This window comes from Mixophyes fleayi, chromosome 4, assembly GCF_038048845.1.
Source record: "Mixophyes fleayi isolate aMixFle1 chromosome 4, aMixFle1.hap1, whole genome shotgun sequence".
Classification (NCBI taxonomy): domain Eukaryota; kingdom Metazoa; phylum Chordata; class Amphibia; order Anura; family Limnodynastidae; genus Mixophyes; species Mixophyes fleayi.
The window spans coordinates 334631526-334653723 of NC_134405.1; the positions used below are offsets into that span (position 1 = coordinate 334631526).

A 22198-nucleotide genomic window follows, 5' to 3' on the forward strand; every position below is an offset into this window, starting at 1 on the left:
AGCCCTGAGGTTCCAACCCCCCTCAATCTCCGACACCCCCATTAGAGAGTGGGGGAGAAGTTTCTGGACCTTGGGTGTAGATTTGCCGGACATCCCCTAGCCTTGTGGGGAAGGGGGATAGAGGGGTCCTAACTCTTTTTAAATGGGTCTGAATGGCGACCTCACGCCTGCGCCAATCACAGCATTTCAATTAAAAAACAGTTGTCAGTGTTGTTCTAGGATCCCACCTTTCCAACGAGTCATTTTGTCAAATTTCTGCCCTCCTAGAGCTGCTATGTCCAGTGTGGTTATTGTGAAGTGGAAACATCTACGATCACAACAGTTCGGCCGTGAAGCCGTAGGCTGCATAAGCTGACGGAATGGGACTGCAGCGCGCTGAAGCTCATTGTGTGCAAAAATCGTCTGCTCTCTGTTGTAAGACTCACTGCCAAGTTCCAAACTGCCTCTAAAACAAACATCAGCAAAAGGACTCTTCGGCGGTAGCTTCATGGATTGGTTTTCCATGGTTGAAGCACATCAAGCCAAGGATCGCCATCCTCAATGCCAAACATTGACTGGAGTAATGTAAAGCACACGGCTTTAGGACCCTGGAAACATGTTCTCTGGAGAGACGAATCACTTCCTACTCAAACTTTGTTTTGGGGAAGACCCATTCCTGTTAAAGCATGATAATGCCCCTCTGGGCACAAAGCGAGGTTCATCAAAAGTTGGTTTGTTGCATTTGGTGGGGAATAATTTGACCTGCACAGAATCTTGACCCTTTGGAATGAAATGGAACGAAGACTGCGAGCCAGGCCTTATCGCCCAACATCAGTGTCCGACCTCACTAATGCTATTGTGACTGGAAGGATGCAAATCCCCACAGGTTTGTTCCAAAATTTAGTGGAAGGCCTTAATAGAAGAGTGGAGGCGATAGCAGCGATGGGGGTGCAACTCCATATTAATGCCCATGGTTATGGAATGAGGTTTCCAACAAGTACATACGGATGTGATGTTCAGATGTTCACATACTTAAGGCAACGTAGTGGATATTTGGACTAAATTTTGAGTGTGTGGTCTTTTATGGAAGATAGAGAACCATACAAGGATGTATTTACCATATAGGACTAAGCCAGGGGTCAGGGAACTTTTTTACCTTTTACCCCCAAATATATTTATATACGCCGACGTTACCCCCTTGATTTGAAAGGGAGGAAATCATATATTATTAATTATTGGAATTCAAAATTTTATTGAATCTATTCAAAATTTCTTTGAAAGCTTCAACTTTAAAACTTCAGGTTTTGGAGAAATGATGTTGCTTCATTTTTGATACGAGAGCATCAATATTGGGGCATTTTGATGTCAGAGCACTTTGGACACAGTCTTCAGCGTCCAATCAATTTCTCTGCTTTGTTTTTATGTTCGTTAGAGTGGAAAATCCTTGTTCGCAAAGGTAGGTTGTTGCAAAAGGCAGCACATTTTTGACTGCCTCCTCATGTGCAATGTTGAATGTCTTTGCAGCTGTTGACATCCAAAAATATGACAGATCTGCTTTGTTTTCAAATGCAATACGTGCTTCATTATTGCACCGAAGCTCAAGATGTGCCTCTGCCAACCCTTGAGGCTCTTCTGGTACAACAGCAATTTCACATTTAAAGGGGTCTACAATCCAACTGACAGCATGTGAATCGGCAGCCATACCCCCAGGAATTAAATTTTTACCCCATTTAGGGTAGTTTATCCCTGTTCCCTGACCACTGAACTAAGCGCACTAGAACGGTACTATTCAGGGGTAACAGAAACTGATTTATGTTGACGTTATCTCCTCTCTTTTTCTTCTTTTCATTTATTTATTTTTTGGATTATAAAATGGACTAGAGAGGCTTAAGCTATGTCATATTCACTCAACCTGCCTAGGGCAGTGTATACTGGAAATAAATCCGCAGGACTCCAAAATCAATCTCAAAGAGCCACGTGCTTAAGTTGTCTTAAACATCCTTGTCCATCCTCAGAAAGTTTGACAGTGTTGTAATATATATATATAGTTTTAAGTCTTTGATAATGATCTGAAGTTAAATGGCAAATTTAAAGCATTCATTAAAACAACAGTGTCATTGTTACACAGCAAGTCAAGAGTCACATTGTGTTAAGTCACCATCTCACAGTGTGATTTCTCTCTAGAGCTTCATCCACATCTCCTTATCTGATCAACTGTAAAGTCAGCACCTTCAAATAAGGATTATACAGCACAAATGAATGTAAATCAGTAAATGTTACAACTGTTAACATCTAAGCTAAACTGAACTTTTAAACTTGATGCTTCCTAATTAACAAATCATCATGTTGTAAGGAAATAGTTTCATGGTGGTATTAAAAATCTGGAGTTAAAACAAAAAGTATGAATTAAATCTATTTATACAGAAAGGGTAATGGGGACCGACCATGAACGTTAATAAGCATTTATTCTGATTAATATCTTGGGATTTTGGGATTTGTATAAGGGTTATAAATTACGAGGTATCTCCAAAGACATCATCATCATCAGTTATTTATATAGCGCAACTAATTCCGCAGCGCAGTACAGAGACCTCACTCACATCAGTCCCTGACCCATTGGAGCTTACAGTCTAAATTCCCTAGCACACACACACACACACACACACACACACACACACACAGACTAGGGTCAATTTGATAGCAGCCCTTCCAGCTATCAGACCCTCCTCCTGTGTCCCCTATACACACTGACTCCTCACACACATATACGTAGCTCTGACACAGTGACTCAGCTACAGACATGGCAGCCTGCTCTCTCCTGATGAATGATTGATGGAAACAAGATCCCAATTATTGGGTTTGGGACCTACGCTCCTGAATACGTGAGTACAGAGATCAACCCCAGGTAGAGATATATGAGGGAGTCCTCTGTACAGCGCTACGGAATTAGTAGCGCTATATAAATAGCTAATGATGATGATGATGATATAACAAGTAATTAAAATCAAGCCATCGAGCTATTGCGTTGTGCTGTGTACCATCCTTTCTATTTTGGACTGTGCTAATGGAAATACTCACAGCATCTGTCAGTCTGACAATACCTATATGATGATACGAAGATCCTGCTTATATAACAGATGGCTGCAAGTAAACCAGTTTGTCCATTAGCGAGGAGACTTGTTGGAATAATATCACTCATAGTTAATGGATTATCTTCAATGCTTGTGCTCAGACACTGCTTTCTATACATTGGCCTCTCCCCCCTCCAGCTATCAGACCCTCCTCCTGTGTCCCCTATACATACTGACTCCTCACACACATATACGTAGCTCTCACACAGTGACTCAGCTACAGACATGGCAGCCTGCTCTCTCCTGATGAACGATGGAAACAGGATCCCAAGTATTGGGTTTGGGACCTACGCTCCTGAATACGTGAGTACAAAGATCAACCCCAGGTAATACTATATATCTGATATATAGTATTAATACAGGATTGTGTAGGTGAGCAGATACAGTGACTCGTGTAAACAGTGAGATATGGGTCTGTATGCTCTATTCTGCTCCACATGTTAGATGGTTGAAGGAGCAGATGAGGGGCTTGTTATACAAACATAAACTAGTTCTTGCTAAAATAAATAATAATATTTAGGCTCAATGATAGTATACAGTGTGGAGCTAAATAGATACCTTTGAAAATCCGTATAGGGGGAGGTATGCAATTAAAGTCTCTACAAGTGTAGAATGGTCCATTCAGCCAATCATAATAGGATCACATTCACATATCACTGATCCTCCAGATGATCCCCACCATTACCTGTATCAGAGATCCTCCCGGGAGCCTTACAGTTACCTGAATCAGAGATCATCCCCGGGACCCCCACCGTTACCTTTATCAGAGATCCTTCCCGGGACCCCCACTGTTACCTGTATCAGAGATCCTCCACCGGGACCCCACCATTACCTGTATCAGAGATCATCCCCGGGACCCCCACCGTTACCTTTATCAGAGATCCTCCCAATGACCCCCACTGTTACCTGTATCAGAGATCCTCCCCGGGACCCCCACCATTACCTGTATCAGAGATCCTCCCCAGGACCCCCACTGTTACCTGTATCAGAGATCCTCCCAATGACCCCCACTGTTACCTGTATCAGAGATCCTCCCCAGGACCCCCACCGTTACCTGTAATAGAGATCCTCCCAATGACCCCCACCATTACCTCTATCAGAGATCCTCCCCAGGACCCTCACAGTTACCTGTATCATATCCTCCCCAGGACCCCCACCGTTACCTGTATCAGAGATCCTCCCAATGACCCCCACTGTTACCTGTATCAGAGATCCTCCCCAGGACCCCCACCGTTACCTGTAATAGAGATCCTCCCAATGACCCCCACCATTACCTCTATCAGAGATCCTCCCTGGGACCCTCACAGTTACCTGTATCATATCCTTCCCGGGACCCCCACCGTTACCTGTATCAGAGATCTTCCCAGGGAACCACACTGTTACCTGTATCAGGCACTGGGTGCTTTCTAGAGAAGGAGATCCCCTTCCCTATTTGCTCAATCTGGGGTCAGGATTAATTATCAGGACAACCAATTTCAACAGTGCACAGCCCCTTTAATCTTAAATTGAAGTCAACAAACATTCAAGAAGAAAAACAAATTTGTTCTGTAACTCATCTCAAGCAATCAGATTTCTAAACTGCGCTACAACAATGGCGTCCCTTGTCTGCTGGGCTTCTATGGGTGTTAAACACAGCGCTTACCCTCAATCTGTACCATAGTACGGCCTATGTTACTGCATTTGTTGATTATATTCTCTTTCTACTGTGGTGTAATGTTCATAATCCTAGTATTAGTGCTCCTTCCACTGTGTGGAGAATAAAAACGAAAAAAATAGGGTGCAATCTTACATACCCCCCCCCCTCACATTCCAGACTTTCAAGGGACGTTTGCAGTTGTGTGCAAGCAATACGGGTGTGACATAGTATGAGGCATGATTATTATTAAATGGGGTGTGGTGGGGCAGATTAGTGGCAGATTAGTGGCAGGGCAGATTAGTGGCAGGGCAGATTAGTGGCAGGGCAGATTAGTGACAGATTAGTGGCAGGGCAGATTAGTGGCAGATTAGTGGCAGGGCAGATTAGTGGCAGATTAGTGGCTTGGGGCTGTAAGCATTTCCTATCTCTCTATTCTATTGTGCAATGGAGACTTGTACATGTTTTGCTTTGCTGTCCCGCATTCATGTTAGATTGTGTTTACATACTTCCTTACATCTGCCTCAATGTTAGATCTCAGTTTATTAGATACTTTGTGTTTGTAACCAGCTTTAATATACAATGTGTTCTGTTCACGTTTCATTGTACATCTCTGAATCCTGCACGTGCCTGTTCCTTATGCGCTACAGAAATACAGTTTGTCCATTTTTACCATCTTTGTCATGTGATCTCGTCATTCAATGCCAAAGTACAAGAGATCGTTTTCCTAAATCAATGTTTCTCAACAATACCTTATAATATACAATCAGGGTGGGATTAATAAAAAGGGTACAGAAGGAGGAAATACTTTTGTTAAAATTCATGTCCTCCAGATGATGAGATGATCTGCAGAAATATTTTATTCCATTCATTTCACTCCATAGTAGCAGAACTCTGTGTTAAAATTACCGTATGAACAGTAACAGTGCGCAGGCCGTGTTACTTTCGAGAAGAACGCGGCCAATTGAATTCCCCCATAGTGTGCAATCCTGTCGGCTGAATTATCTCTGAGTTCTTTAACAAACTAAAGCAATGATGAGAACAGAAGATAACCTTTAAATACATCAAAACTGGGAGTTTGGAGTTTCTTACTTGTTTTGTTCAAACATTACAGCTCTTCCTCCCAAACGACTGTTAAAATAGCATATTACCAACTTGTGTTATAAATTCTTTGCATCTCGTTTACATTTAGGCTGAGAGTTTGTAAAATACCTGTATATGCAGGGCCGGCGCTCCCATTAGGCAACCTTAGGCAGCTGCCTAGGGCACCCTGCTCTGGGGGGCGCCACTCAAGCCAAATATAATAGTTAACAGTTGTCCCTTAATGCTAGCGTCAGCCGTGGACATGATTAAGATAACCTATTTGCCGTTATAGCCGCAGTGCACCTCATGAATTAACCTGGATCAGCAATTGAGTCATTCAGTGACTCTTTTGAACAGCTGCAGAGTAAGGCGCCCTCCCCTTCACTGCTAGACAGTTATACTCCGCCCACGGAGGAGGTCCTGAGGGAGCAATGGTGAGCAGTGCCTCACTCACCCTTGGATCGCTACTCGCAGGCGACTCATGGCCAGGATGATATCAGCGTCAGCAGCTGCAGGGGTTCCGCTGCAGCCGCATCGCCCATCGATCTGTAAAGGGAGTCAATGTCGGAGGCAGCTGCAGAAGCAGACTCCAGCGGAAGCATGATTGACTGTGCAGGAAGTGGACCCCGCGAACCTCCTTCCTCTGTACATTCAGCTGCAGCCTGAATGCAGCCCAGAGAGCTGAGAGTTGGGCAGGGGAGGTGCTGTGGTACCTGCACTGCTCAGAATTGCTGTGAAAAATGAGCAGCTCTGTTCAGCCCCTTGGACTACAACAATGGAGAGCCTTGGAGTGTAAGGTAAGGAGATTTGTATGCAGAATGACAACAACATGACACCCACAGGTGCCTGCCCCCTGCTCTTGTTTGCCTGACCCACCCTGCTAATGTGTGCCTGTCCTCCCTCCCCTGCTCATGTGTGCCTGTCCTCCCCCCGCCCCGCTTATGTGTGCCTGTCCTCCCCCCCCCTGCTCATGTGTGCCTGTCCTCTCCCCCCTGCTCATGTGTGCCTGTCCTCCCACCCCTTGCTCATGTGTGCTTGTCCCCCCCCTTGCTCATGTGTGCCTGTGCTCCCCCCCCTTGCTCATGTGTGCCTGTTCTCTACCCCCTGCTCATGTTTGCCTGTCCTCCCCCCCCCTTGCTCATGTCTGCCTGTCCTCCCCCCTCCTTGCTCATGTGTGCCTGTCCTCCCCCCTCCTTGCTCATGTGTGCCTGTCCTCCCCCCTCCTTGCTCATGTGTGCCTGTCCTCCCCCCCTTGCTCATGTGTGCCTGTCCTCCCCCCCTTGCTCATGTGTGCCTGTCCTCCCCCCCTTGCTCATGTGTGCCTGTCCTCTTCCCCCTGCTCATGTGTGCCTGTCCTCCCCCCCTTGCTCATGTGTGCCTGTCCTCCCCCCCTTGCTCATGTGTGCCTGTCCTCCCCCCCTTGCTCATGTGTGCCTGTCCTCCCCCCCTTGCTCATGTGTGCCTGTCCTCTCCCCCCTGCTCATGTGTGCCTGTCCTCCCCCCCTTGCTCATGTGTGCCTGTCCTCCCCCCCTTGCTCATGTGTGCCTGTCCTCTCCCCCCCTGCCCATGTGTCTCCCCCTGCCCATTTGTGCCTGTGTCCCCCACCCCTTTGAATGTATGCAACTCTTACTAGACAATAGGGACCCCCCACCTGTCAGAGTGTGCTTTGGGCTCCCTAAAGACTTCAGTCAGCTCTGATGGTGGCTATGTAATGATGTAGCCCTTGAACAGCAGCAGTTGAGACACCAGCTTTGTGACAGCCTGACAGGCAGTATACATTAATTTTGAATTTTTAGGTAAGATGCTGACTTTAGTCTTTAAATAAATAACCATAAACAAAAACCTATACTCTTGACTATACTCATGTCCACTTATACTAAATATACTCAGAAATGTAGAAATAATATAGAAGGATGTTCTACTGCCCATAAGTTCACACTAAAAAAATACCTTTACTATATTTGAAGCTTTCAGTTCTCTTCTTGATGAGTTAATAAATGTGGATCAAGGGTAATGGGGGCGGTAGGCTGAAGCTTTGCCTAGGGTGCCCAGAAACCTAGCACCGGCCTTGTGTATATCCATATTAAATGGCCAGGACTGCTTCATAGTGTGCATTCCAGTAACTGTAAAGGGAAGTCTTCTCCATGTAGGACGCTTATTTTTATGGTATTTAGTTATTGGGTCTATATTGAGTTTGACATAGTCAGACGCATGAGCCGTCACATAAATTACCAAATACTTAAATTTGCTAGTCCATTGGATTGACTTACAGAGCACATCACCAAGTGGAGTTTGCCAACCTAGACGCAAAACCATTGATTTATTTAAATTAATTCTGAGACCAGAATAGTCCCCAAAACCCTCAACCACTTCCATCATGGTCTTTAAAGAAGATCAGCATATCATCCGCATATAGCGCTATACTATGAGAGATACTCCCCATCTGGATACCCTTGATATTTTCATGAGACCTGATCAAACAAGCCAATGGTTCTATCGCCAAGACAAATAAAGCAGGGGACAATGGGCAGCCCTGCGGGGTGCCCAGACCCATATCAAACGTGGCTGTCGTAAAACCGTTAACACTTATCCTGGCCACTGGTGCAAATTAGAGGAGCCTAACAAGTTTGATAAACCTGGAGCCAAAGCCAAAACTCTTCAGAGCCTGCCAGAGATAGTCCCACTCGACCAAATCAAAGGCCTTGACCGCATCCAAGGACACAAGCACTGCTCTCTCCGCAGGCGACTGAATCCTTCGGATATGCGTAAATAACCACCTGACGTTAATCAGGGTAGACTTGCCAGGCATAAACCCAGTCTGATCTTGGTGGACCACCTCAGACAGAGGAAGAATGAGAGAGAGAGAGAGAGAGAGAGAGGAGAGAGAGAAAAAGAGATTGTAGGTAGATAGATAGATGTTGAAACCCCCAAGAGAGTGAGAAAGAGAGAGAGAAAGAGACAGAGACTGTAGGTAGGTAGATATATACTGAATTCCCCTGAGAGCAAGAATAAGATAGAGAGAGTTTGTAGATTGATAGATAGATGTTGAAACTCCCCAGAGAGAGAAAAAGAGAGGGAGAGAGAGAGAGATTGTAGGTAGATAGATAGATGTTGAAATGAAATCCCCCAGAGAGAGAGAGAGAGAGAGAGAGATTGTGGTGGATAGATAGATAGATAGATAGATAGATAGATAGATGTTGAACCCCCCCCCCCCCCCAGAGAGAGAGAGAGAGAGAGAGAGAGAGAGATTGTGGTGGATAGATAGATAGATAGATAGATAGATAGATAGATAGATAGATAGATGTTGAACCCCCCACAGAGAAAGAGAGAGAGAGAGAGAGATTGTGGTGGATAGATAGATAGATAGATAGATGTTGAACCCCCTCCCCCCCAGAGAGAGAGAGAGAGAGAGATTGTAGGTAGATAGATAGATAGATAGATAGATAGATAAATAGATGTTGAACCCCCCACAGAGAAAGAGAGAGAGAGATTGTGGTGGATAGATAGATAGATAGATGTTGAACCCCCTCCCCCCCAGAGAGAGAGAGAGAGAGATTGTAGGTAGATAGATAGATAGATAGATAGATAGATAGATAGATAGATAGATAGATAAATAGATGTTGAACCCCCCACAGAGAAAGAGAGAGAGAGATTGTGGTGGATAGATAGATAGATAGATAGATAGATAGATAGATAGATAGATAGATGTTGAACCCCCCACAGAGAAAGAGAGAGAGAGAGATTGTGGTGGATAGATAGATAGATAGATAGATAGATAGATGTTGAACCCCCCACAGAGAAAGAGAGAGAGAGAGATTGTGGTGGATAGATAGATGTTGAACCCCCCCCCCCCCTCCAGAGAGAGAGAGAGAGAGAGAGAGAGAGAAAAACTATAGATAGATCACATACAAAACCAAAGCTTACACTTTCTCTGTAAGCTATTGATCCTCTTGATTGGGATCTCTGGAATCTTCCTGAGTTAGGTCTCTCCCTCACGCTGCCTGCTCCCACCTCTGAGCGGCTGCATGCCATGCCATCCACCCTAAGTCAACTCAGTTTTCATTGTGTGGTCAACACTGCAACCTGCAGCACCGACTTCTGGCAGATGGGACAGCACAAATGGAGATGGGGGCATCTAGTGGCACCTGGCAGTACTGCACTCAGCACACAGTGACACTGACAGCAGCTCTCTTTTCTGCGCCCGGCCGGATCATAAGAGACATCCTTTGGTCGGAGCTGTAGCTTGATTGTCTGATGGCCAGCACTGATCATGGTGGGATTTCTGAGTAGTCAGAAGCCTCCCCTGCTTAGAGCATATTCTAATATCAATATTAAGTACTTCCACCCATTGACTTATGAAGTTGTAATGATGGCACCTCAAAAGTAGTGTAAGGAATAATTCTACAGGCCGGTGGTATGGTAGAGAGGCAAAGGCCCCCCCAGCAGTGTTGGAATAAAACAAGGAATACAGTGCTAAAACTTCATAAACTTGTGGATTTATTCTCTTTTATTGTGGCATAAGGAGTTACCACAGCAGCAGGTAAGTAGTGGTAGTGTAGGAAAGTAATACCACGATACCATCAACATTCAATATTATTCAACATGTCACAAAATAAATAACATTTTAGGAATCTTGGTTCAACAATATGGAAACATAAATCTACACAACACGTAGGTCACTGAATAAATATATCCCACTTAAAATTTAGACACTGTGCTTCAGTGAAATGGATTTCATTGGATAGATGCTTTAGGAGGCAACCAGTTGCTACAAGTTAATTAAACCACTACAGCAAATGCTGCGGCAGCTGATAATATAGACCAATCAGCCACAATACTTTTAGTGCAATTATACAGATCATACTTATCACACAAGAATAAGTAGAAATGGGGACACAAAGTGTGAGAACTGGTGAAGGGGAGACAAAGACTGTGAGAGCTGGTGAAGAGGGGACACAGAGTGTGAAAGCTGGAGAAATGGGGGACACAGAGTGTGAGAGCTGGTAAAGGGGGGACACAGAGTGTGAGAGCTGGAGAAATGGGGGATACAGAGTGTGAAAAATTGGGACTAGCTGATAATTATCTTGGCTTACGGGTGCCGTTGAAAAATTATGGAGACCCTAAGGGTGCCTCAAACTGAGAAAGTTTGGGAACCACTGCACTAACCAGTCCGTTTTTGGCTCCTCCCTATTTCCCCAAGAAACTCCTGGGCCCTTCTAGTTCATTCATTGCAGTATTCCCATCTCAAAATGGCTGACGCAATTTGCATTTAACTTTTCAGAGACACGCTGGGGAACTATAGTTTTCGGAATGAGTGCATACAGTAATATACCTGTGATTATACTATCACTAAAATAATCTTATTTCAATAACAGACACAAAAATAACTCCATCGATTTTGTTGAGAAATGCCGCTTTAAAAAAAAAATAAAAAAAAATAGATGGCCATCAAAATAGTTGGTAAAGGGCCCCTCTGTGATTAGGGGCCCTGAAGCTTCAGCTTCATTAGTTTCATAGTAGATCTGTCACTGCAATCGGTCTATGTGTGTGTGTGTGTGTGTGTGTGTTAGGGAATTTAGACTGCCGAATTATTAGGGCTATATAAATAGCTAATGATGATGATATAACGGGTAATTGAAATCAAGCCCTCGAGCTATTGCATTGTGCTGTGTACCATCCTTTCTATTTTGTACTGTGCTAATGGATATACTCACAGCATCTGTCCATCTGACAATACCTATATGATTATACGAGGATCCTGCTTATATAACAGATAGCTACAAGTAAACAAGCTTGTCCATTAGCGAGGAGACTTGCTGGAATAATAGTTAATGGTTTATCTGCAATGTTTGTGCTCAGACACAGCTTTCTATACATTGGCCTCTCCCCCCTCCAGCTATTGGACACTCCTCCTGTGTCTCCTATACACGCTGACTCCTCACACACATATACGTAGCTCTCACACAGTGACTCAGCTATAGACATGGCAGCCTGCTCTCTCCTGATGAACGATGGAAACAGGATCCCAAGTATTGGGTTTGGGACCTACGCTCCTGAATATGTGAGTACAGAGATCAACCCCAGGTAAAAATCTATATTATTAATACAGGAATTGTGTAGGTGAGCAGTTACAGTGACTCATGTAAACAGTGAGATACGGATCACCATCATTTATTTATATAGCGCCACTAATTCCGCAGCGCTGTACAGAGAAGTCCCTCGCATCAATCCCTGTCCCATTGGAGCTTACAGTCTAAATTCCCTAACACACACACACACACACACACACACACACACACACACACACACACACACACACACTAGCAGCCAATTAACCTACCAGTATGTTTTTGGAGTGTGGGAGGAAACTGGAGCACCCGGAGGAAACTCACACAAACATGGGGAGAACATACAAACTCCTCACACAAGGTCATGGTCGGGAATCAAACTTATGACCCCAGTGCTGTGAGGCAGAAGTGCTAACCACTGAGCCAACGTGCTGTTCTATTCTGCTCCAAATGTCAGATGGTTGAAGGAGCAAAGGGCTTGTTATACAAACATAAACTAGTTCATGCTCTAGGGTGATTCTCTGCAGACTCAGATACAAAGTATACAATACCAGGGTTTCCCAAACCCAGTCCTCAGGGCTCCCTAACAGTGCAGGTTTTCCGGATCACACTTGATATAATTAAGACCACCTGTGGATCTGTTACAATGTGTCAGTCAGTAATTAATACACCTGTGCTCCAGCAAGGAGATATGGAAAACCTGTACTGTTAGCCCTGAGGACTGGGTTTGGGAAACCCTGCATTATACATTAACAGTTACAGCAAAGCGCTAAAGTAATATGCAGGTTCAATGCTGGCATACATTGTGGAGCTAAAAAGAGACTGTTTGAAATCGGAGGAGGGAGCTCACTTCATCAGAATCCTATGAGGGACTATATAGATGTATAGGGGGAGGTATGCCAATTATAACAGAATCATAGTCTCATATAAGACAGCATCCCCCCCGGGACCACCACTGTTACCTGTGTCAGAGAGAGTGCACCAGGACCCCCACTGTTTCCTGTATCCGAAATCCTCCCCGGGACCCCCCCTGTTACCTGTATCAGAGATCCTCCCCGGGACCCCCCCTGTTACCTGTATCAGAGATCCTCCCCAGGACCCCCATTGTTACCTGTATCAGAGATCCTCCCCGGGACCCCCACTGTTACCTGTATCAGAGATCCTCCCCGGGACCCCCATTGTTACCTGTATCAGAGATCCCCCCCGGGACCCCCACTGTTACCTGTATCAGAGAGCATCAACGGGAACCCCACCATTATCTGTATCAGAGATCCTCCCCGGGAACCCCCTGTTACCTGTATCCGAGATCCTCCCGGGAACCCCCTGTTATCTGTATCCAAGATCCTCCTCAGGGCCCACACCATTACCTGTATCAGAGATCCACCCCGGGACCCCCACCGTTACCTGTATCAGAGATCCTCCCCGGGACCCCCACTGTTACTTGTATCAGATATCAGAGATCCTCCCCGGGACCCCCACTGTTACCTGTATCAGAGATCCTCCCCGGGACCCCCACTGTTACCTGTATCAGAGATCCTTCCCGGGACCCCCACTGTTACCTGTATCAGAGATCCTTCCCGGGAAACCCACTGTTACCTGTATCAGAGATCCTCCCCGGGACCCCCCTGTTACCTGTATCAGAGATCCTCCCCGTGACCCCCCTGTTACCTGTATCAGAGATCCTCCCCGGGACCCCCATTTTTACCTGTATCAGAGATCCTCCCCGGGACCCCCACTGTTACCTGTATCAGAGATCCTCTCCGGGACCCCCACTGTTACCTGTATCAGAGATCCTCTCCGGGACCCCCACTGTTACCTGTATCAGAGATCCTCTCCGGGACCCCCACTGTTACCTGTATCAGAGATCCTCTCCGGGACCCCCACTGTTACCTGTATCAGAGATCCTCTCCGGGACCCCCACTGTTACCTGTATCAGAGATCCTCCCTGGGACCCCCACTGTTACCTGTATCAGAGATCCTCCCCGGGACCCCCACTGTTACCTGTATCAGAGATCCTCCCCGGGACCCCCACTGTTACCTGTATCAGAGATCCTCCCCGGGACCCCCACTGTTACCTGTATCAGAGATCCTCCCTGGGACCCCCACTGTTACCTGTATCAGAGATCCTCCCGGGAACCCCCTGTTATCTGTATTCGAGATCCTCCTCAGGGCCCACACCATTACCTGTATCAGAGATCCACCCCGGGACCCCCACCGTTACCTGTATCAGAGATCCACCCCGGGACCCCCACCGTTACCTGTATCAGAGATCCACCCCGGGACCCCCACCGTTACCTGTATCAGAGATCCTTCCCGGGAAACCCACTGTTACCTGTATCAGAGATCCTCCCCGGGACCCCCATTTTTACCTGTATCAGAGATCTTCCCCGGGACCCCCATTTTTACCTGTATCAGAGATCCTCCCCGGGACCCCCACTGTTACCTGTATCAGAGATCCTCCCCGGGACCCCCACTGTTACCTGTATCAGAGATCCTCCCCGGGACCCCCACTGTTACCTGTATCAGAGATCCTCCTCGGGACCCCCACTATTACCTGTATCAGAGATCCTCTCCGGGACCCCCACTGTTATCTGTATCAGAGAGCATCAACGGGAACCCCACCATTATCTGTATCAGAGATCCTCCCCGGGAACCCCCTGTTACCTGTATCCGAGATCCTCCCGGGAACCCCCTGTTATCTGTATCCGAGATCCTCCTCAGGGCCCACACCATTACCTGTATCAGAGATCCACCCCGGGACCCCCACCGTTACCTGTATCAGAGATCCTTCACGGGAAACCCACTGTTACCTGTATTAGAGATCCTCCCCGGGACCCCCCCTGTTACCTGTATCACAGATCCTCCCCGGGACCCCCACCGTTACCTGTATCAGAGATCCTCCCCGGGACCCCCACTGTTACTTGTATCAGATATCAGAGATCCTCCCCGGGACCCCCACTGTTACCTGTATCAGAGATCCTTCACGGGAAACCCACTGTTACCTGTATTAGAGATCCTCCCCGGGACCCCCCCTGTTACCTGTATCACAGATCCTCCCCGGGACCCCCACTGTTTCCTGTATCAGAGATCCTCTCCGGGACCCCCACTGTTACCTGTATCAGAGATCCTTCCCGGGAAACCCACTGTTACCTGTATCAGAGATCCTCCCCGGGACCCCCCCTGTTACCTGTATCAGAGATCCTCCCCGGGACCCCCCCTGTTACCTGTATCAGAGATCTTCCCCGGGACCCCCATTTTTACCTGTATCAGAGATCCTCCCCGGGACCCCCACTGTTACCTGTATCAGAGATCCTCCCCGGGACCCCCACTGTTACCTGTATCAGAGATCCTCTCCGGGACCCCCACTGTTATCTGTATCAGAGAGCATCAACGGGAACCCCACCATTATCTGTATCAGAGATCCTCCCCGGGAACCCCCTGTTACCTGTATCCGAGATCCTCCCGGGAACCCCCTGTTATCTGTATCCGAGATCCTCCTCAGGGCCCACACCATTACCTGTATCAGAGATCCACCCCGGGACCCCCACCGTTACCTGTATCAGAGATCCTTCACGGGAAACCCACTGTTACCTGTATTAGAGATCCTCCCCGGGACCCCCCCTGTTACCTGTATCACAGATCCTCCCCGGGACCCCCACCGTTACCTGTATCAGAGATCCTCCCCGGGACCCCCACTGTTACTTGTATCAGATATCAGAGATCCTCCCCGGGACCCCCACTGTTACCTGTATCAGAGATCCTTCACGGGAAACCCACTGTTACCTGTATTAGAGATCCTCCCCGGGACCCCCCCTGTTACCTGTATCACAGATCCTCCCCGGGACCCCCACTGTTTCCTGTATCAGAGATCCTCCCCGGGACCCCCACTGTTACCTGTATCAGAGATCCTCCCCGGGACCCCCACTGTTACCTGTATCAGAGATCCTCCCCGGGACCCCCACTGTTACCTGTATCAGAGATCCTCCCCGGGACCCCCACTGTTACCTGTATCAGAGATCCTCCCCGGGACCCCCACTGTTACCTGTATCAGAGATCCACCCCGGGACCCCCACTGTTACCTGTATCAGAGAGCATCAACGGGAACCCCACCATTATCTGTATCAGAGATCCTCCCCGGGAACCCCCTGTTACCTGTATCCGAGATCCTCCCGGGAACCCCCTGTTATCTGTATCAGAGATCCTCCCCGGGACCCCCACTGTTACTTGTATCAGATATCAGAGATCCTCCCTGGGACCCCCCTGTTACCTGTATCAGAGATCCTCCCCGGGACCCCCCTGTTACCTGTATCAGAGATCCTCCCCGGGACCCCCCTGTTACCTGTATCAGAGATCCTCCCCGGGACCCCCATTTTTACCTGTATCAGAGATCCTCCCCGGGACCCCCACTGTTACCTGTATCAGAGATCCTCTCCGGGACCCCCACTGTTACCTGTATCAGAGATCCTCTCCGGGACCCCCACTGTTACCTGTATCAGAGATCCTCCCCGTGACCCCCACTGTTACCTGTATCAGAGAGCATCAACGGGAACCCCACCATTATCTGTATCAGAGATCCTCCCCGGGAACCCCCTGTTACCTGTATCCGAGATCCTCCCGGGAACCCCCTGTTATCTGTATCAGAGATCCTCCCCGGGACCCCCACTGTTACTTGTATCAGATATCAGAGATCCTCCCCGGGACCCCCCTGTTACCTGTATCAGAGATCCTCCCCGGGACCCCCCTGTTACCTGTATCAGAGATCCTCCCCGGGACCCCCACTGTTACCTGTATCAGAGATCCTCCCCGGGACCCCCACTGTTACCTGTATCCGAGATCCTCCCGGGAACCCCCTGTTATCTGTATCCGAGATCCTCCTCAGGGCCCACACCATTACCTGTATCAGAGATCCACCCCGGGACCCCCACCGTTACCTGTATCAGAGATCCTCCCCGGGACCCCCACCGTTACCTGTATCAGAGATCCTCCCCGGGACCCCCACTGTTACCTGTATCAGAGATCCTTCCCGGGAACCCCACTGTTACCTGTATCAGAGATCCTTCCCGGGAACCCCCTGTTACCTGTATCCGAGATCCTCCCGGGAACCCCCTGTTATCTGTATCCGAGATCCTCCTCAGGGCCCACACCATTACCTGTATCAGAGATCCACCCCGGGACCCCCACCGTTACCTGTATCAGAGATCCTCCCCGGGACCCCCACCGTTACCTGTATCAGAGATCCTCCCCGGGACCCCCACTGTTACCTGTATCAGAGATCCTTCCCGGGAACCCCACTGTTACCTGTATCAGAGATCCTTCCCGGGAAACCCACTGTTACCTGTATTAGAGATCCTTCCCGGGAAACCCACTGTTACCTGTATCAGAGATCCTCCCCGGGACCCCCACCGTTACCTGTATCAGAGATCCTCCCCGGGACCCCCATTTTTACCTGTATCAGAGATCCTCCCCGGGACCCCCACTGTTACCTGTATCAGAGATCCTCTCCGGGACCCCCACTGTTACCTGTATCAGAGATCCTCTCCGGGACCCCCACTGTTACCTGTATCAGAGATCCTCCCCGGGACCCCCCCTGTTACCTGTATCAGAGATCCTCCCCGGGACCCCCCCTGTTACCTGTATCAGAGATCCTCCCCGGGACCCCCACTGTTACCTGTATCAGAGATCCTCCCCGGGACCCCCACTGTTACCTGTATCATAGATCCTCCCCGGGACCCCCACTGTTACCTGTATCAGAGATCCTCCCTGGGACCCCCACTGTTACCTGTATCAGAGAGCCTCCCCGGGACCCCCACCATTATCTGTATCAGAGATCCTCCCCAGGAACCCCCTGTTACCTGTATCAGAGATCCTCCTCAGGGCCCACACCATTACCTGTATCAGAGATCCACCCCGGGACCCCCACTGTTACCTGTATCAGAGATCCTCCTTGGGACCCCCACTGTTACCTGTATCAGAGATCCTCCTTGGGACCCCCACTGTTACCTGTATCAGAGATCCTCCTTGGGACCCCCACTGTTACCTGTATCAGAGATCCTCCTTGGGACCCCCACTGTTACCTGTATCAGAGATCCTTCTTGAGACCCCCCCTGTTACCTGTATCAGAGATCCACCCCGGGACCCCCATTTTTACCTGTATCAGAGATCCTCCCCGGGACCCCCACTGTTACCTGTATCAGAGATCCTCCCCGGGACCCCCACTGTTACCTGTATCAGAGATCCTCCTTGGGACCCCCACTGTTACCTGTATCAGAGATCCTTCTTGAGACCCCCCCTGTTTCCTGTATCAGAGATCCTCCCCGGGACCCCCACTGTTACCTGTATCAGAGAGCGTCAACGGGAACCCCACCATTATCTGTATCAGAGATCCTCCCCAGGAACCCCCTGTTACCTGTATCAGAGATCCTCCTCAGGGCCCACACCATTACCTGTATCAGAGATCCACCCCGGGACCCCCACTGTTACCTGTATCAGAGATCCTCCTTGGGACCCCCACTGTTACCTGTATCAGAGATCCTCCTTGGGACCCCCACTGTTACCTGTATCAGAGATCCTCCTTGGGACCCCCACTGTTACCTGTATCAGAGATCCTCCTTGGGACCCCCACTGTTACCTGTATCAGAGATCCTCCTTGGGACCCCCACTGTTACCTGTATCAGAGATCCTCCTTGGGACCCCCACTGTTACCTGTATCAGAGATCCTCCTTGGGACCCCCACTGTTACCTGTATCAGAGATCCTTCTTGAGACCCCCCCCTGTTACCTGTATCAGAGATCCTCCCCGGGACCCCCATTTTTACCTGTATCAGAGATCCTCCCCGGGACCCCCACTGTTACCTGTATCAGAGATCCTCCCCGGGACCCCCACTGTTACCTGTATCAGAGATCCTCCCCGGGACCCCCACTGTTACCTGTATCAGAGATCCTCCCCGGGACCCCCACTGTTACCTGTATCAGAGATCCTCCCCGGGACCCCCACTGTTACCTGTATCAGAGATCCTCCCCGGGACTTCCACTGTTACCTGTATCAGAGATCCTCCCCGGGACCCCCACTGTTACCTGTATCAGAGATCCTCCTTGGGACCCCCACTGTTACCTGTATCAGAGACCATCCCCGGGACCCCCATTGTTACCTGTATCAGAGATCCTCCTTGGGACCCCCACTGTTACCTGTATCAGAGATCCTCCTTGGAACCCCCACTGTTACCTGTATCAGAGATCCTCCTTGAGACCCCCACTGTTACCTGTATCAGAGATCCACCCCGGGAACCCCCTGTTACCTCTATCTGAGATACTCCCCGGGACCCCCACCGTTACCTGTATCAGAGATCCACCCCGGGAAACCCCTGTTACCTGTATCAGAGATCCTTTCCGGAACCCCACCGTTACTTGCAGGGCCAGCAGAACGGAGTAAGCAAGGCGGGGGTCCGCCATGCCTTTGAGGCTCTCCCCTCTGTCGGCCATCTTCGCTTGCATGCTGGCACATATAAACCCAAGACAAAACATGGTGCACTCTCTCCCCTCCAGCTATCGGACACTCCTCCTGTGTCCCTTATACAGACTGACTCCTCACACACATAAACGTAGCTCTCACACAGTGACTCAGCTACAGACATGGCTGCCTGCTCTCTCCTGATGAACGATGGAAACAGGATCCCAAGTATTGGGTTTGGGACCTATGCTCCTGAATACGTGAGTACAGAGATCAACCCCAGGTAGAAATATATAGTATTAATACAGGAATTGTGTAGGTGAGCAGATACAGTGACTCGTGTAAGCAATGAGATACGAATCTGTATGCCCTATTCTGCTCCACATGTCAGATGGCTGAAGGAGCAGGCGAAGGGCGTGCTATACAAACATAAATTGTTCATGCTCTAGGGCAGTGGTTCTCAAACTTTTGCAGTTCGCGGCAGCCTTAGAGTCTCCATAATTTTTTCAAGTGACTCCTCCAAAATAGTTACCGAGCAGTCCCGTTTTATAAGCAGGCGAAAAAACGTAATAAGTATTTAGGTCAGGACAGAGATACTTATTTAGTTGTATGCAAAAATAATACATATAAATCCAAGGGAAAATAATATTTTTATATACATTTTTTTCAATTATATTATAATTATAATTTACAGCTAACTTACACTATGCTCCCTCTGCATCTCCACATACTCTGTGCCGCTCTGCATCCACACACTCTGTGCCCCTCTGCATCCACACACTCTGTGCCCCTCTGCATCCACACACTCTGTGCCCCTCTGCATCCACACACTCTGTGCCCCTCTGCATCCACACACTCTGTGCCCCTCTGCATCTCCACATACTCTGTGCCCCTCTGCATCCACACACTCTGTGCCCCTCTGCATCCACACACTCTGTGCCCCTCTGCATCCACACACTCTGTGCCCCTCTGCATCCACACACTCTGTGCCCCTCTGCATCCACACACTCTGTGCCCCTCTGCTTCCACACACTCTGTGCCCCTCTGCATCCACACACTCTGTGCCCCTCTGCATCCACACACTCTGTGCCCCTCTGCATCCACACACTCTGTGCCCCTCTGCATCCACACACTCTGTGCCCCTCTGCATCCACACACTCTGTGCCCCTCTGCATCTCCACACACTCTGTGCCCCTCTGCATCCACACACTCTGTGCCCCTCTGCATCCACACACTCTGTGCCCCTCTGCATCCACACACTCTGTGCCCCTCTGCTTCCACACACTCTGTGCCCCTCTGCATCCACACACTCTGTGCCCCTCTGCATCCACACACTCTGTGCCCCTCTGCATCCACACACTCTGTGCCCCTCTGCTTCCACACACTCTGCCCCCTCTCACGCTGCCCCCTCTGCCCTCTCTCACGCTGTCCCCTCTGCCACACTTCCCCCTCTGCCCTCTGTCCCTCTCCTCTGCCCTCTGTCCCCCTCCTCTGCCCTCTGTCCCCCTCCTCTGCCCTCTGTCACAGGGGTGTCACTGGCCAGCCAGAGAAAAAAACAAACAAAGCAAAACAAAAACTTACCAATCTGTGCGGCTCCGGGACCCAGCATCCGCCTCTCACGCAGCTGTCACTGACAGCCAGAGAAAAAACAAACGTTTTTTGTTTTGTTTGGTTTTTTCTCTGGCTGGCCCGCGGCACCCCTGTGACAGCGCCGCGGCACCCCTGGGAGCCGCGGCGCACACTTTCACCAGCACAAAAAGACAAAAAACAAAACCAGGTGCCCTCCTCCTCCTCTCTTCCGAATGACAGTGTCGGGAGTGACGACATCACGTCCCGACAATGTCAGTGAACAGCGGCGCAGAGAGTAACCACATACTGATAGAAGTGAAACAGATGAAGATAAGACTAAAGAGAAGAAGACAGAAGAAAAGAGGAAGAGAAGAGAAGAAAGTTATAGAAAGGTAAAAAAAGAATGAAGGGGGCAGCAATGTGACAGCAGTGGAGGGCGCACAATGTGATGAAGATGGAACAGTGATGATGGAGAGGGCACAGTGTGATAAGGAGTGGGCACAGTGAATGAGGGGGCACAGTGATGGAGGGGGCACAGTGTGATGATGGAGAGGGCACAGTGTGATGAAGAGGGGGCACAGTGATGGAGAGGGCACAGTGTGAAGCAGGGAGCACAGTTGATTGAGGAGCAAGTACCTGATGGAGGAGGCACAGTGTGATGAAGGAGGAGGCACAGTGGATTCAGGAGGGGGCACAGTGGGATGAAGGAGGGGGCACGATGAAGGAGGGGGGACAGTGAGGATGAAGGGGCACAGTGTGATAATGAAGGAGCAGTGTGATAAAGATGGTACCATGACACATTGTGACGATGAAGGGGACACAGTGTGATGAGTGTAATAAGGGGCACAGTGTGATGTTGATGGCGCAGTGTTATGTTGAAGGTGGGTACAGTGTGATGATTGAGAGGGCACACTGGGCCTGATTCATTAAGGAACTTAAATTAAGAAGTTTCTTATTTAAGTCTCCTGGGCAAACCCATGTTACAATGCAAGGGGTGCAAATTAGTTTTCTGTTTTGCACATAAGTTAAATACTGACTGTTTTTTCATGTAGCACACAAATACTTGATAGCTTATTGGTACACTGAAATTTAAAGTTGATATTTGTGTGTTACATGACAAAACAGTCAGTATTTAATTTATGTGCAAAACAGAACACTAATTTTCACCCCTTGCATTGTAACATGGTTTTGCCCTGGAGACTTTAAATAAGAAACTTCTTAATTTAAGTTCCTTAATGAATCAGACCCAGTGTGATGAAGGAGGGAGCACAACCAAACTAATTTGCCA

General features: G+C 48.8%; 1 protein-coding gene across 3 annotated transcripts in view; it reads left to right on the forward strand.

Moving 5' to 3' along the window:
• The first annotated feature begins 3318 nt into the window (after positions 1 to 3318).
• The window catches only part of LOC142153158 (estradiol 17 beta-dehydrogenase 5-like), a 31281-nt gene continuing 12401 nt past the window's right edge, over positions 3319 to 22198 (forward strand). Inside the window, exon 1 of one of the 3 annotated variants that reach the window (XM_075210485.1) lies at positions 3319 to 3413. In XM_075210485.1, the coding sequence (XP_075066586.1) occupies positions 3336 to 3413 (78 nt within the window). In that variant the 5' untranslated portion in view covers positions 3319 to 3335. Of the gene's footprint in view, positions 3414 to 11805; positions 11889 to 19440; positions 19602 to 22198 lie in introns of those variants that run through there. The other 2 variants (XM_075210486.1, XM_075210483.1) reach the window with 2 other exon arrangements.